At 41.4% G+C, this 12,410-nt stretch overlaps 1 protein-coding gene across 5 annotated transcripts in view; it reads right to left on the reverse strand.

Annotated features, from left to right (window-relative positions):
• RPS6KA1 (ribosomal protein S6 kinase A1) overlaps window positions 1-12,410 on the reverse strand; it is a 95,913-nt gene that overhangs the window by 23,075 nt on the left and 60,428 nt on the right. For all 5 annotated transcript variants that reach the window (XM_088140909.1, XM_088140907.1, XM_088140908.1 and 2 more), the window contains 5 exons: window positions 5,160-5,276; window positions 4,938-5,019; window positions 4,589-4,669; window positions 3,726-3,805; window positions 1,002-1,108 (listed from right to left, as the gene is read on the reverse strand). In XM_088140909.1, the coding sequence (XP_087997035.1) occupies window positions 1,002-1,108; window positions 3,726-3,805; window positions 4,589-4,669; window positions 4,938-5,019; window positions 5,160-5,276 (467 nt within the window). The remainder of the gene's footprint in view (window positions 1-1,001; window positions 1,109-3,725; window positions 3,806-4,588; window positions 4,670-4,937; window positions 5,020-5,159; window positions 5,277-12,410) is intronic.

A 12,410-nucleotide genomic window follows, 5' to 3' on the forward strand; every position in this document is an offset into this window, starting at 1 on the left:
ATAGTTATGATCTGGTCAGGAATCTTTAGGGAGGAAGAGGGAAGCACAGCTGGAGGGCAGAAGCTTGGGGAAAGCTGAATTGTGCAGGAGCTAACACTTTTCTTCCAAAGACCCAGGCTTGGCTTGCAGGATGGAGAATTTCACTTGTATTTTCTCCAGTGGGACCACAAACTGGGGTGATCCCATAAATGTTTGTTTTGCAGCAGGGCAGACTGAAGCAGGTTGGGCAAACTGTGAAGCTAAAAGAAAGTGGCTATGACATAACACGGGGGGGGGCATGGCTGAAGGGTCAGGGCCCACCACTCGCCCATCTCCCAGAGCCCCCAAGAGCAATATGATAACATCACTGGAAGGGGCAAAATTAAAATATTTCAGCCTTTTTTGCAGAGGGAGGGGGTAAAGATGAGCATGTATGAATGTATGTATGTATGTATGTATGTATGTATGTATATAAAATAAATTTAAAAATGTATACAGTCATAGACCAAAAAGAAGTGAAGGAGGGGAACAGGAGTGGGAGGTCTCTGAAAGGCAAACCACTCAAGCACCTCAAACCCCACAATCTCCCCATTTTGGGGTCATTGTTCATGTTCTGGAGGAGCTATGGGAGAGGACAAGAATAACTCAGCCCCCTTAGGCCTATCTCTCCTATTCCCACCTTTCCTTCTTGAAAATGGAAGCAAAAATGCATTGCCAAAATTGGGCATTTTGCAGCCAAATTACAGGGGTGTAATCTCAGGGTCCTGGAGGGCCATAAATGAAATGCTGGATGAGGCCATATGAGGCCAGAGGTTGCCCAATCCTCATGTAACAGGATGGCATTGCATTCCACTAGCATTGCTACTCTAGCCTGAAAATCCCCACAGAACTATGTTGCTTGGATGAGTTAGTGGTTCCATGAGCTGTCCACTGAGTAGGACCATCCAACGGCCAATGTGAATTCACTGCCCAGTAAGACATCCTGAAGGAAGCCAGTAAATGAGCTTCTGGGCTATACATACTTCTCTGGTTTAAGGTCTCTGTACACGATTCCCAGACGATGCAAGTGACCAAGTCCCAGTGCCAGTTCTGCAAGATAGAACTTCACATCTTCTTCAGTGAACATTACCTGGGAGGAACAGAGAACAGCCAGTTCAGGTCATGCAACGCAGAAAACAAAAACAAGACTATGTATATACTGTGTGTCTGTCTGTCTGTCTGTCTTTCTCTCTCTCTCCCTCCCTCTGCATGTGAGTGTGTGTGTGCAGGGCCATATGCAGGAATGGTCAGAAATCAAGATGGCAGCTGTGACTGCAGGCTCAGAGCCCACCCCTTTCTTACATGCGCTGTGGAGTTGCAGTTGCCACCTTGACTTTTTAAACTTTTCCCACAATACCTGCGTAGACACGCAGGTGAATAAAGGCTGGTGAATAAACAAGGACTCTGTACTATGAGTTGTATTCTGCACTCAAGAATCACTTTCTTCTTTTCTTTTCTTTTTTAAACAAGGTTCTTGACTTCTGTATGCGATGCAGTGGCGACTGGATTAATCGCAGACCAGATTTTCCAGCAATGGCTCTATTTTGAGAATCCATCCCGCACAGTCAAAGATCTTTCTCCATCTCTTTTCTACCTCTTTCATTAAAGATACTTAGTCTGCTCACTTGCCTCTATTTTACAGGCATGTCATAGGAAATGCATCAATTTTAAAAGCATTGTTAGAAGTTGCTAAGCAGCAGGAAAGAAGGAGAAAACAGACTTGGAACCGACTCTTTATTAAAAGCAATTCTGGTTGTTCTGTTGCCTCCTTGCTCACATGGCACTTTATGTTACGCCATCAGGGCCTTCCTGCATTTCCCGCATCTTGCCCACCCCCCAACTCCAAGGTGGCCAGGCACTGTGTAAGAGCACAGAGACCGTTAAGCATGCACTGCTATTTCTCAATCCTTCTGCTGTGCTTGAGAGGGGAAGGTAGCTGTGTACTGTAGCAGCCTATCAAGCTTTCTGCCTGGAACACCAGAGTTTCATTCTAAGTTTGACTCAATAAAACTAAGGTTCAAAGACTCAAAGTCAACTTTGTAAAAAAAAAAAAAGGGGGGGGGATACAAGGGAAACGCAAATGGACGCACTTCCAAATAAATATACTTGGAATTAAAGGAACAATGTGATTCTCCCCCTTCCCACACACACATATACAGCACTACAACACTTCCCCAGCATTGCTGCACATTGTTACGAAAAAGTCTCTGGGCTGAAGTTATTTTTACTGTCTTGAAATGGTCTGTAATGTGAAAAATGGCCCTATGGGATTATCATGCGAGCTGCTTAGACAGAAGACCTGCCAGTTTTGCTTGATTGCTCTGTGCAGTTTGGGAGCCCATGAGACTGGGTTTGAAAACAGGCTAGACCAGGCTAAAATGCACTTAAGTTAGAATTAGGGTACAGCATGTTGTGGAAGGCTCAGCCACAAAGCTTGGCTAGATCAGGCCATCATGTGAAGAGACAATACAGTTTGTTCAGGCATTAATCATTCTGCTCTGTGTTAACCTGGAATTAGGGTTTGGACCATTGTGTGAGCCCATTATGAATAAAACATCAGTTTTGCAGGTACATGCATTTATGTCATATTTCTAAAATTTGGAGGTTGGCTTTGGACTTCGCAGCTCTGTCTATATTTCCTTTGTTTTGAGAAAAAAAGTTTATTCTATTCCTCTTATTTGTGGAGGAAATGAACAAAGGGCTATGAAACTACTTGTGATCTCTATATCATAATGTCCTGCTCTTTTCTCAGCACAACTCACATCTACACCCAGGACTAACCCCAACTGCACAGACAACCTAAGCTCTTCCTTAGGAGAGAAGTATTTTTAGAGATGCTAAATATATATTACAAGGCATTCTAAATGTCCCTTCACTGAATGTACTAGTCATCCTCATAATGAACTCTGATCGTGCAGCATCTTTATGGAATATCATTTGCTGGCCCTTTCAGCCTCGCCTTTGACACTTTTGAGGGCTGGAAACATGGAGGTTCTTTCAAATCCTGCACAGCATAGTGTGCATCATACGATTGGATTACAGAGCTGGAATGCACTGTAGGACACTATTCTGACTCTTAGGCATTTTAATGCCAAGAAGATTAGAAGATCTGATATACCCATTAAGATTAGTATTCTCCCCTGATGAGCAGTGCCAAGTGATAACTTGAGATCTGCTAACATGGAATTACATATAATCCTGCACATTACTAGACAACATCTGATCATTACCAAGGCCTCCAAAGCTTCAGATGGCACATCTATCTTATGACTGCATTTATGTATCACTCCTTTTCCTGTATGGAGCATATCTTGTTTCCCTCCCCACATTTCAGTCTCATGATGACTCTGAGAGGTAAATTAAGTTAATGATAATGACTCTTCTGGATCATTCAGTATTCTGCTGGGCTCAGCTGAGGTGAGGACCAAAATCCTCCCAGCCATCATCTGATAGCACACTTGCACTCTTTAGAACAGTGTTTTTCAACCTTGGCAACTTTAAGAAGTGTGGACTTCAGGCTGGCTGGGGAATTTTGGGAGTTAGGTCCACATCTCTTAACATTGCCAAGGTTGAAAAACACTGCTTTAGAGGGTAAACAGTGCCAGTATCCTGACAGCATTACAAAATGTCTACATTGCAGAATTTAATTCCTACCTCCAGCATCCTATAACCAGCCTGTAAGCCGTGTGGTGTGCAAAGACACTCACCTCTTTGGAAAGGCGCATGAAGAGATCCCCTCCTCGGAGGAAGTCGAGGATGAGATACACTTTCCCCTCTGTTTGGAAAGCTGAAATGCAAGGCAGAGAACAGGGATCAGTATTCCCTAAATAATTGCCTTCTCCAGTGCTGGTCCTGCATTGTGGAAGTTGTGGAAGGCTGAATTGGCTACACTCAACCAGAATCTGAGGCATCCTTCCTCAAGCTGGGTGGCTTCCAGACATATGGACTTTCATTCCCCAAATTCTCAGAAATGGCTATGCTGACTGGGGCATTCTAGGAATTGAAGTTCATAGTGACAATACACGTGCAATGACATCAACGCGGACATACGTACGATGACAACATCATGTAAACACCATCGTTATAAATTTGATTCCTGGTGCCTGAGGCAAGTATGTTAGCATTAGTGTGACCGTGTCATTATGTATGTGTCATTTGCTCCTCCTTGGCCCACACCCAAAGATGCCCATATGTGCAGTTTCTTCTTTACTTTTAATCGGTTGTTCTTAGAACATGTTTGAGACATGTACTGCTTTGGATGGAAAAGTTCCTAGCATATTAACTTAATGCTTTTAACTTTCTAAATTCTATTTCTAAAAATTGTATTAAGGCTCATGTGTGCTTGTTTGAGCAGAAAAGCAGGGCATACTAACATAAACAAACACATAAATAAATAAATGCCTCGTCTAGGAGACCAGCTGCATCTACGCTCACGCTGTTTGAGAACTTTGAGTAATTATCATCTTTTTAACTCCTCCCAGCAAAGCCCCACAAAGTAGCCTACAAAAAAGTCACCTGCCTATGATTTACATTCCTCCCCAAAATCAAGAAAACAGAGTCCTGTACTCACCATAATGGAGTTTCACAATGAATGGGTGGTTTACTTCAACGAGAATATCTCTTTCCATTTTGGTCCTTACACGATCACGCACTACCAACATAGAAGGGCCCAATTCAGGTGGAGCAGATCTAAAAAAATGCACCAGCCCCGAGACCCACATGCAACCCAAAGCCTGTAGCTTGGGGCCCACATCAGTGAGGCACAGGGGTCCTGTAAGTCAACCATTCACGCATTGGTTAAGAGGAAATTATCAAAGAGGGACTAAGAGGAAAACCAAACTAAAGGGAATCACCAAATGTCCCTCACATACTTGGCTGGCCAATAAATTTAGTTTCCTAAACACGTGGGACCACCTTACCTTTCAGAGTTGCCTTCTTTAGGACCTTCATGGCATAGAGATGGCCATTATCTGGTGGGGTGATTTTTCTGACAAGAAAGACCTGTGCAGAAAAGGTCTAGATGAGAAACAGCAGCACACATTTAGCAGAACTTTAGGAAAAACAGAGATGAGAAATAGTTTTGGAGCTGAGTGCATAGTTACATACATAGTTTACATTAACTATTAAAAATGTAGCCTCACCTTGCCAAAAGAGCCTTGTCCAAGAACTTTAAGGAGCTCAAAGTGAGATGGGTCGGCCTTCTCGGAACCTTCTTTCACAAGATACGTGATTGTATATTCTTGGACAGAACCTTCATTCTGAATGTTAAGGAAGAAAATGGGGGGGGGGGACCCCAAAACAGGGTAAGCAAGACACATATATGTGAAGATAATTGCAAATACAAAAACAACAAGTGTCCAATGATGTGCATTGGTTCTGTTTATGAAAAATGTGCAAATTCTTGTGCCACCCTAAAAAGTAGTCAGATGTTGGTAAAAACTTACCTTTATAGGCTTGCAGTGAATTAATCTAATCTGTGCATATGAAAATGCTTTGAGCATTTAAGAAAAGCAAGGCATGAATATTCAATGATAAGTGAGGGACATGCCAAGGCCAAAAGAATGCATGGAGGCAGACAGAGGAGGGGTCATCCATTAGCATCCATTATCAAACACCCCCTCCCACCCATTGGTGAACAGGAATATGGTGCTTTTTGAAATGAATTCTATTTGGCATTTCTTTAATTTCTTCCAGTTCAGGGACCAGGTGCAAAACTGATGCAAAAGCAGGTAACAGTAGAGAAACAGTAGAAAAGAGAGCACGTAGGCTTGACTCATCAAGCTGCAATTTTAAAACAGGCTTAGGTAATCCATATGTTTCACATACCCCCAAGAAAGCATTGCTATAAGGAAGTGGACAGACCTCCACTTCTGGCACAACATTTAAAAAAGGGCAATTTGGGGAAGTCTTTGCTCATGATCAGCATCAGTAAAGTTGTCCAAAAGTTTACCCTAAACCTACCACTGAAAAAATGTATTGGCACCAGATACAGCAATGGCTTTGAAGGCCTCCAGGGCTACCTTTGATTCAAGGTGGGGAAGCTTAGCCTGACAGGCTGACCTGGCAGGTAGCTACAGTTTCTGAACAGTCTTGAATAACTGGATGTCCAATTAAAATGTCCTAAAATGCCTCAGAGTAATGTCATGTCTGGGGCAGTGTGAGAAATAAAAATCAGGTCATGTCAGAATCATGTTAGTTGATCGATTATGTGCCATCAATTTGGTGTTGTCCTTTTCAATAACATAATAGATCATCCTGGAGAAGGTCTATCCCAAGCTGGTCTTCCATTTTTCCCAGCATTATGCACTTCTGAAGAAAGCTAGGTCTTTCAATAAGGTATACAAAATATGATAATTTGAAAATAGTAATTTATGCCTCAAGTGAGAACTTTGAATTGATTTGTTCTATGATCCATTTATTTATTTCTTCTTGGCTATTCATGGCATTCTCAGGAGTCTCCTCCAGTGCCAAAGTTCAAAAAAATCAATACTCTTCCTCTCCTCCTTCTTCAGCCCAACAGTCACAAGTAAAACTGTTGCTTCCATGATTATGATCTTTGAAGGTATAGACCCATCACAGCATGAGTATCTTTTGCAAGGCCTTCATTATTACCCTATCAAATGCTAGCCTGTGTAAAGAATAAGGAAGATGACCTTAATGAAAATATGCAAGAACCATTTCCTAGGTAAAAGGGGCTGAAACATTTTTTTAAGTCCAGAGCAATGAGATAACATTCAGAAGCAGCTCAGGGAGAGGCCTCCCTGATTTGCTGGAGTATAAGAAAGGGAAGGAGGTACACCACAATCAGACTTGCAAGATTCTCTTATTATAGCCAATGTCAATAAAGATAATTTTAGCCTTCCTGAGTTGATTTCTGGTCTGGTCTACCTAATGGGACTAACAATCTGTGCTGTATTTCTTGACTGCTAGTTCTTTTCTGCTGATAGTTGATCCTAAAAGGCAGAAGCTATCTACCACTTCAATTATCTTTATTGTCAGTGTTAAAACTGGTTGATGGACCTGTTGTCATCAGTTGGGTCTTCTTTATATTTAATCTTAATTCCATTTTTTCACTTGCTCCTTTACTTTCATTAATAGAGCTTCCAGATCATTTGCATTTTCAACTTCAGAGTACCATTATCAGTGTGATTCAAGTTACTGATATTCCTTCCTGCAATTTTAAAACCACGCCAATCTTCTTCCAATCCAGCCTCCTTCAATCTATATTCGGCAGAGTCAACTAATAAATAAGGAAAGTTATACAGCCTTGTCTCACTCCTTTGCTGACCTTGAGCCAGTCTGTTTCACCATGTTCCATCCAGGCTGTGGCTTCCTGTCTTGTAAATAGGTTTTGCATGAAGACTATGAGAAGTTCTGAGATTCACATTTTCCGCAGTTTGACATGGTCAATACAATCAAAGGCCTTTCTATAATCAATGAAGCAGACAATGACTTTTTTGTATTCTTTGGCTTTCTCAATTATCCAACATGTATTAGCAACAACACTTCTTGTTTCTCAGCCTTTTCTACAATCATCTTGAACATCTGGCATTGCTCTTTCCATGTAAGGCTCTAATCTGTGCTGGGTGATCCTAAGCATTATTTTATTAACATGTGAAATTAAGGATATTGTATGATAGTTTGCATATTCTAAGTCTCCTTTCTTTGGTATTGGAATGTAGATTGACCTCTTCCAATTTGTTGGCCACTGTGTTGTTCTTCAGATTTGGAGCATACTGTAATTTGATCAGAACCTTTACTGATGCTTCTTCTGTTGCTTGCCATATTTCTGCAGATAATCAATTCCTGTAGCTTTTCAACTTGGTAATTGCTGGAATGCTGATCTAACTCTATCTTCTGGTATTAGATATTTTTTAAAAAATAGGGCATATCTTTCAAAGTATCTTGGACGCTGAGTATAGTCCTTCCATCTTCATTTGATCTAACTGGCATCCTTTAAGGTACCAATCCAAGGTTGAAATCTCCTTCTGAGTTCAGAGATCTTTTGGAAGACTTTCCTTGGTTTTCCATGTCTATTTCCATCTTCAATGTCTTTACAGATGTCGTGGAAATACTGCTTCCTGTCTCTTCTAACATTTCTTTGAAATTCTTTATTAAGGTCCTTCTTGAGATCTTTGTCTTTCTTGGCTTTGGCTTCTTGGCAAATTCCACTGTTTGTTCTGATATCCACTTTAGTTTCTTCTATTTCTTGGTCTTTGGCAATCTCTTTCATATTTGTTCTTAACAACTTCTTTAATTTCATTCTATAGTTCCTCTGGTACCCTGTCAATGAGGATCAGGACTTCAAAGTGATTCCTGATATTATCCTTGTAATGGAGCAGGTATATGGAAATTGCTTGGGCTTAGCTTGATTTGGAACTTGTATGTGAGCAGTTTGTGATCTGTTTCAAGTCAATGTGCAATCAATTCGTTTCATCTTTCACTATCCTGATCTTTCCTATGTTCATGCTTCTTATGCACAATTTCCCACTCTAAGTCTGTCTTTGCAGCTTCAGAGTTTCTTTTCCTGCATGGCAACATCAGCAATTACACATCTGAAAGGCTTTAATCTAGCCACATCATAAACTTCATTACTATTCTGAAAGATCCTTCTCTCTTCCTCAGTAACACGTTGAGTGCCATCTGATCTGAGAGGCCCATCAGCCAGAATTATATCATCACTGTCTACCTACATTGTTTTCTTAATAAAATACAGGAGTGGGTTACCATTGCCTTTTCTGCACAGTATGGAAACATGCTTTTGCCATTGTCAGTAAAGCAATCAACTGCCTCCAGCATCTTCCTATATTGTTGCTGCCCAATATTGGTTTAGCAGGACAGCTGGGATGGCCTCCAAGCTTTGTATGACCCTGCAGGAAATATATACCCTTGGCATCCTTTCCTGGAGTTATTTGCTCATCCCTTCCAGGAACACCCTCCTGCCAAGATGAGGCATCTATTTGGGACCAACTCCCAATGGCCCCAGCCAGCATCGCCAATGGCAAGAGAGTATGAGCCCATGTTACGGGAGGAGGATGCATTTAACCAAATCAGGAATGAGCTTGGATTACTATATAGGTCAGAAATTATTTCTGTTATGATTAGTTGATCACAACAGGTTATGTTCAGAATATTGCTTTCAGTCAGGGAAATCCTTGGAGATGTTCACATATACACACACCTCATTCAATTTCACTTCATGCTAAATTTTGAAGATTGGTAAGAACACTGCTATTATTTATAAGACTTATATCACCTCTTTCCTCCAGGAATAATTCAGTTCCACAGTCCCAGACATGTAGAACGAAAAGATACCAATTTTGACTTCTAAATTCCTCTAAAGAATCTCTGCCCTCAATGAACAGTGTAATATTTGAAACATCACAAAAATCAGAATCCTAAGAAGAGCCATGCTGGAAACTTCAAACCAGATGTAGGGGGGCATAAAATGTTTCACATTACTGGGGTTTAGAGTTTAGGAATACAATTAAAACCTGTTTATTTCAACAGGCTTTGAGGGGTGGGGGGATTTGAGAGGGATTCCTCCTAGGTAAGAATCTATGACTATATGAGATTATGATTCTTTGACATAATAATAGTTATTATTTGTAATAGTTTATAATGCAGTTGTGACTGTTGGCAATTTTTGCTGTTTTAATCATGTTTATACATGGTAGGATTGTAAGTGGCTTAGACTGGTCTGATAACTGGAACACCATATAATGTAGAAAAATAAATGAAATAGTTGTATTCTTGCTTTGAGAGTTTTATTCATGAAAAGCCAGAAAGAAAATTTAGAAATAAAGACGTCTCAGAATCTGATATAAACCTAGATTTAACCTTGTTTTATGCTCCTCCAGTCTTCTGAGTGCCTTGCATCCAAAAAGCTTTAAAAAAACACTCCTCTTTCTTCCTCTCCTGAACTGCATTTATGTTTATCCAGTGGGTAGTAATGATGTATACGGGTTTTCTGGCCTCCTTTCTTTGACTGCGTTCCCAACCCCAGGCCTTCACAGAAGTGTGCATTTTGTATACATACATCAACTCTTCACATCACTTCATGTATCTGCAAAGCAATCAATACACCGTCAACCCTATGGCTCTTTTCACCCCGGTGTCCTGATCCAGACAGTTGGAAGGTTGCCAAATCCACGGCTTGGTAACTTGCAAGCATTTGCTGTTTTCATCTGATCCCATATGTGTGTTTTCTGCTTCCTATTCCCCACTCAAAACATCACTTTTTTTGCCATCTTCTTCTAATACTTTTGGGCGGGTGGCAAAGAATGTGAATGTTTATGCCATCCAAATTACCCACTGTACTGCAAATACAGGCTTGAGTTTGTTGCAAAACACAGTTTGTGTGGCTGGCACAAACACCACAGGCCTCTTGCCAGCATCCCCAAGCCATCTGTTCAGCCTCCTGAGCTGTTCGGTAGACCCCCACCCCCACCCCGTCTCTTGGAAGCCTTTGGTCCCTCTCTGCCTGCCTCCCACCAGCAATCCTTCCTCTCTGCTTGGGGGAGATTGAGACGATGCCAGTGCCTGCAACTGGCACAAGCTGAAAATGCCTCGCTTCGAATCAGAATCCAGTCAGAAACACACTTCCTATTAGAATCCCAGAAGGAGCGAGTATCCTCAAACTACACTCACTGACGATGATGGGGGACAGTTTTGCCAATGATCAAAGGATGATGGACATTTTGCCAAATATCAGTTATAAAAGTATGGTGCAGTGTTGGAGCAGGGCCAGGTAGACCTAGGTTCAATTCCAGCCTTAACTACAGAAGCTCCCTGGGTATCTGGGGCCAATTACCTCTTCTCAGCCCAACCTGGCTCATAGGTGGTGCTTATGGAGAAAAACTGGTGGAGGGAGTATTACATTTGTTTTCTTGAGCTGCAGGAGGAAAGGCAGGGTATCTATCTAACTATGATTACTATTATAGAAAAAGAAAAAAAAACTAAGGGACTTAGCTCAGCTGGGTCAACAAAGGCCTCTCTAGTTCAGCACGCTTCAGAGAATCAGACATTTGGAAGCAGCCATTGGAGCCACCCTCTGCTCCAGGCAGAAATCTGAATTACAGCACTCCTGAGAAATGCCTCTAGAAATCCCACAAGCAGGACATGAAATTAAGAGCTCATTCCTAATGTGATATACTGTCCCTGATCAAGCCAACATCTAGCCATCATGATTAGTCAGCTATTTATCAAGTATTACTCAGACATCAAGTCATGGTTTATTTGACTTTGCTGATCAAACTAGATTCAACCCCACAGTTGATTAAGGCTTGTTTGCCCAATTCCTGGTGTGATTCCTTTCATTTTGGGGGGGAGGGCACTGTTATTTTGCCCCCTTCCGAATTGATTAGAGGCTTAGGTAGAGCATGAAAACAAGCCAGGAAACAAACCAGAAAACTACAACCATGAGCTTCCACTACATAATTACTCTTATCAGTAAGCCAAGAACAACGTATGGTATCAAACTGTGGTTAATTGTAATGAAAACAAACCATAGTATAATTACTGATTGTCTTCTCACATTACACTGAACCAAAATCAAACTATATGATAATTTAATCTCCATTTACTGTCAAGTCATACTCTTGAATGAACTAGAATACTCTTTGACATGAGCGTCTTCTAGATGCATAGACTACAACTCCCAGAATTCTGAGCACTGGCTATGCTGGTTGAGGAATTCTGGGGGCTGAAGTCCACACAACTAGAGGGTTCCCAGACTGGGGCAAAGCAGTTTTAGTCTCTGGCAGAAAACAACTTTTTCTCAATCTTTGTCTGATGTCACTGCAGACGGTGAATGTTGGCTGCATTCCTACAGAAATGTCCCTGGGGGGCCATAGAAAGAAAGCTTCCTCATGCAAGCTACTACTCTGATTTCCAGAAGTATGATGTTTGTTTTGGTCAAAGACAACAGTCAAAAGTTAAACAGACTTTTCTAGCACCTGTTGCACAGAACTCCTTATTCCAAAGACAAACAAGGTATAGTCCTTTCAGGCTATGGCTGAACTACAACTCCCAGCAAGCCCAGCTAGCATGGTCAGTGGTGAAGGATAATGGGAGCTGAAGTTCAGCAATATCTTACAGGACCACAGGTTGCCCACTCATGTTTTTCTCAACCTGGCTGGAAGCTCAACCTCAAATATTTGGGATGTATGAGCTACAAAATCAACTTCTCAGTAAATCCTTGGTATCCTTTAAGCCAGATGTTGCAAACTGAAAGCATCAGTGTGGGGATAAATCACCACTGAATGGGGAGTCCATGAGTAAACATACACTGGGAATTAGCTGAGATCCAGCTTTTTTTTTTTTTTTTAACTGCTTCAAATACCACGCAACTCATCTGGAGTTGATCCTGATAGGCAAATGTTAGAGCCAGC

The sequence above is a fragment of the Python bivittatus genome, unplaced genomic scaffold (assembly GCF_059951505.1).
Source record: "Python bivittatus isolate LINGU-HERP-01145 unplaced genomic scaffold, Pbiv_v1 ctg000250_np1212, whole genome shotgun sequence".
NCBI classification, from domain to species: domain Eukaryota; kingdom Metazoa; phylum Chordata; class Lepidosauria; order Squamata; family Pythonidae; genus Python; species Python bivittatus.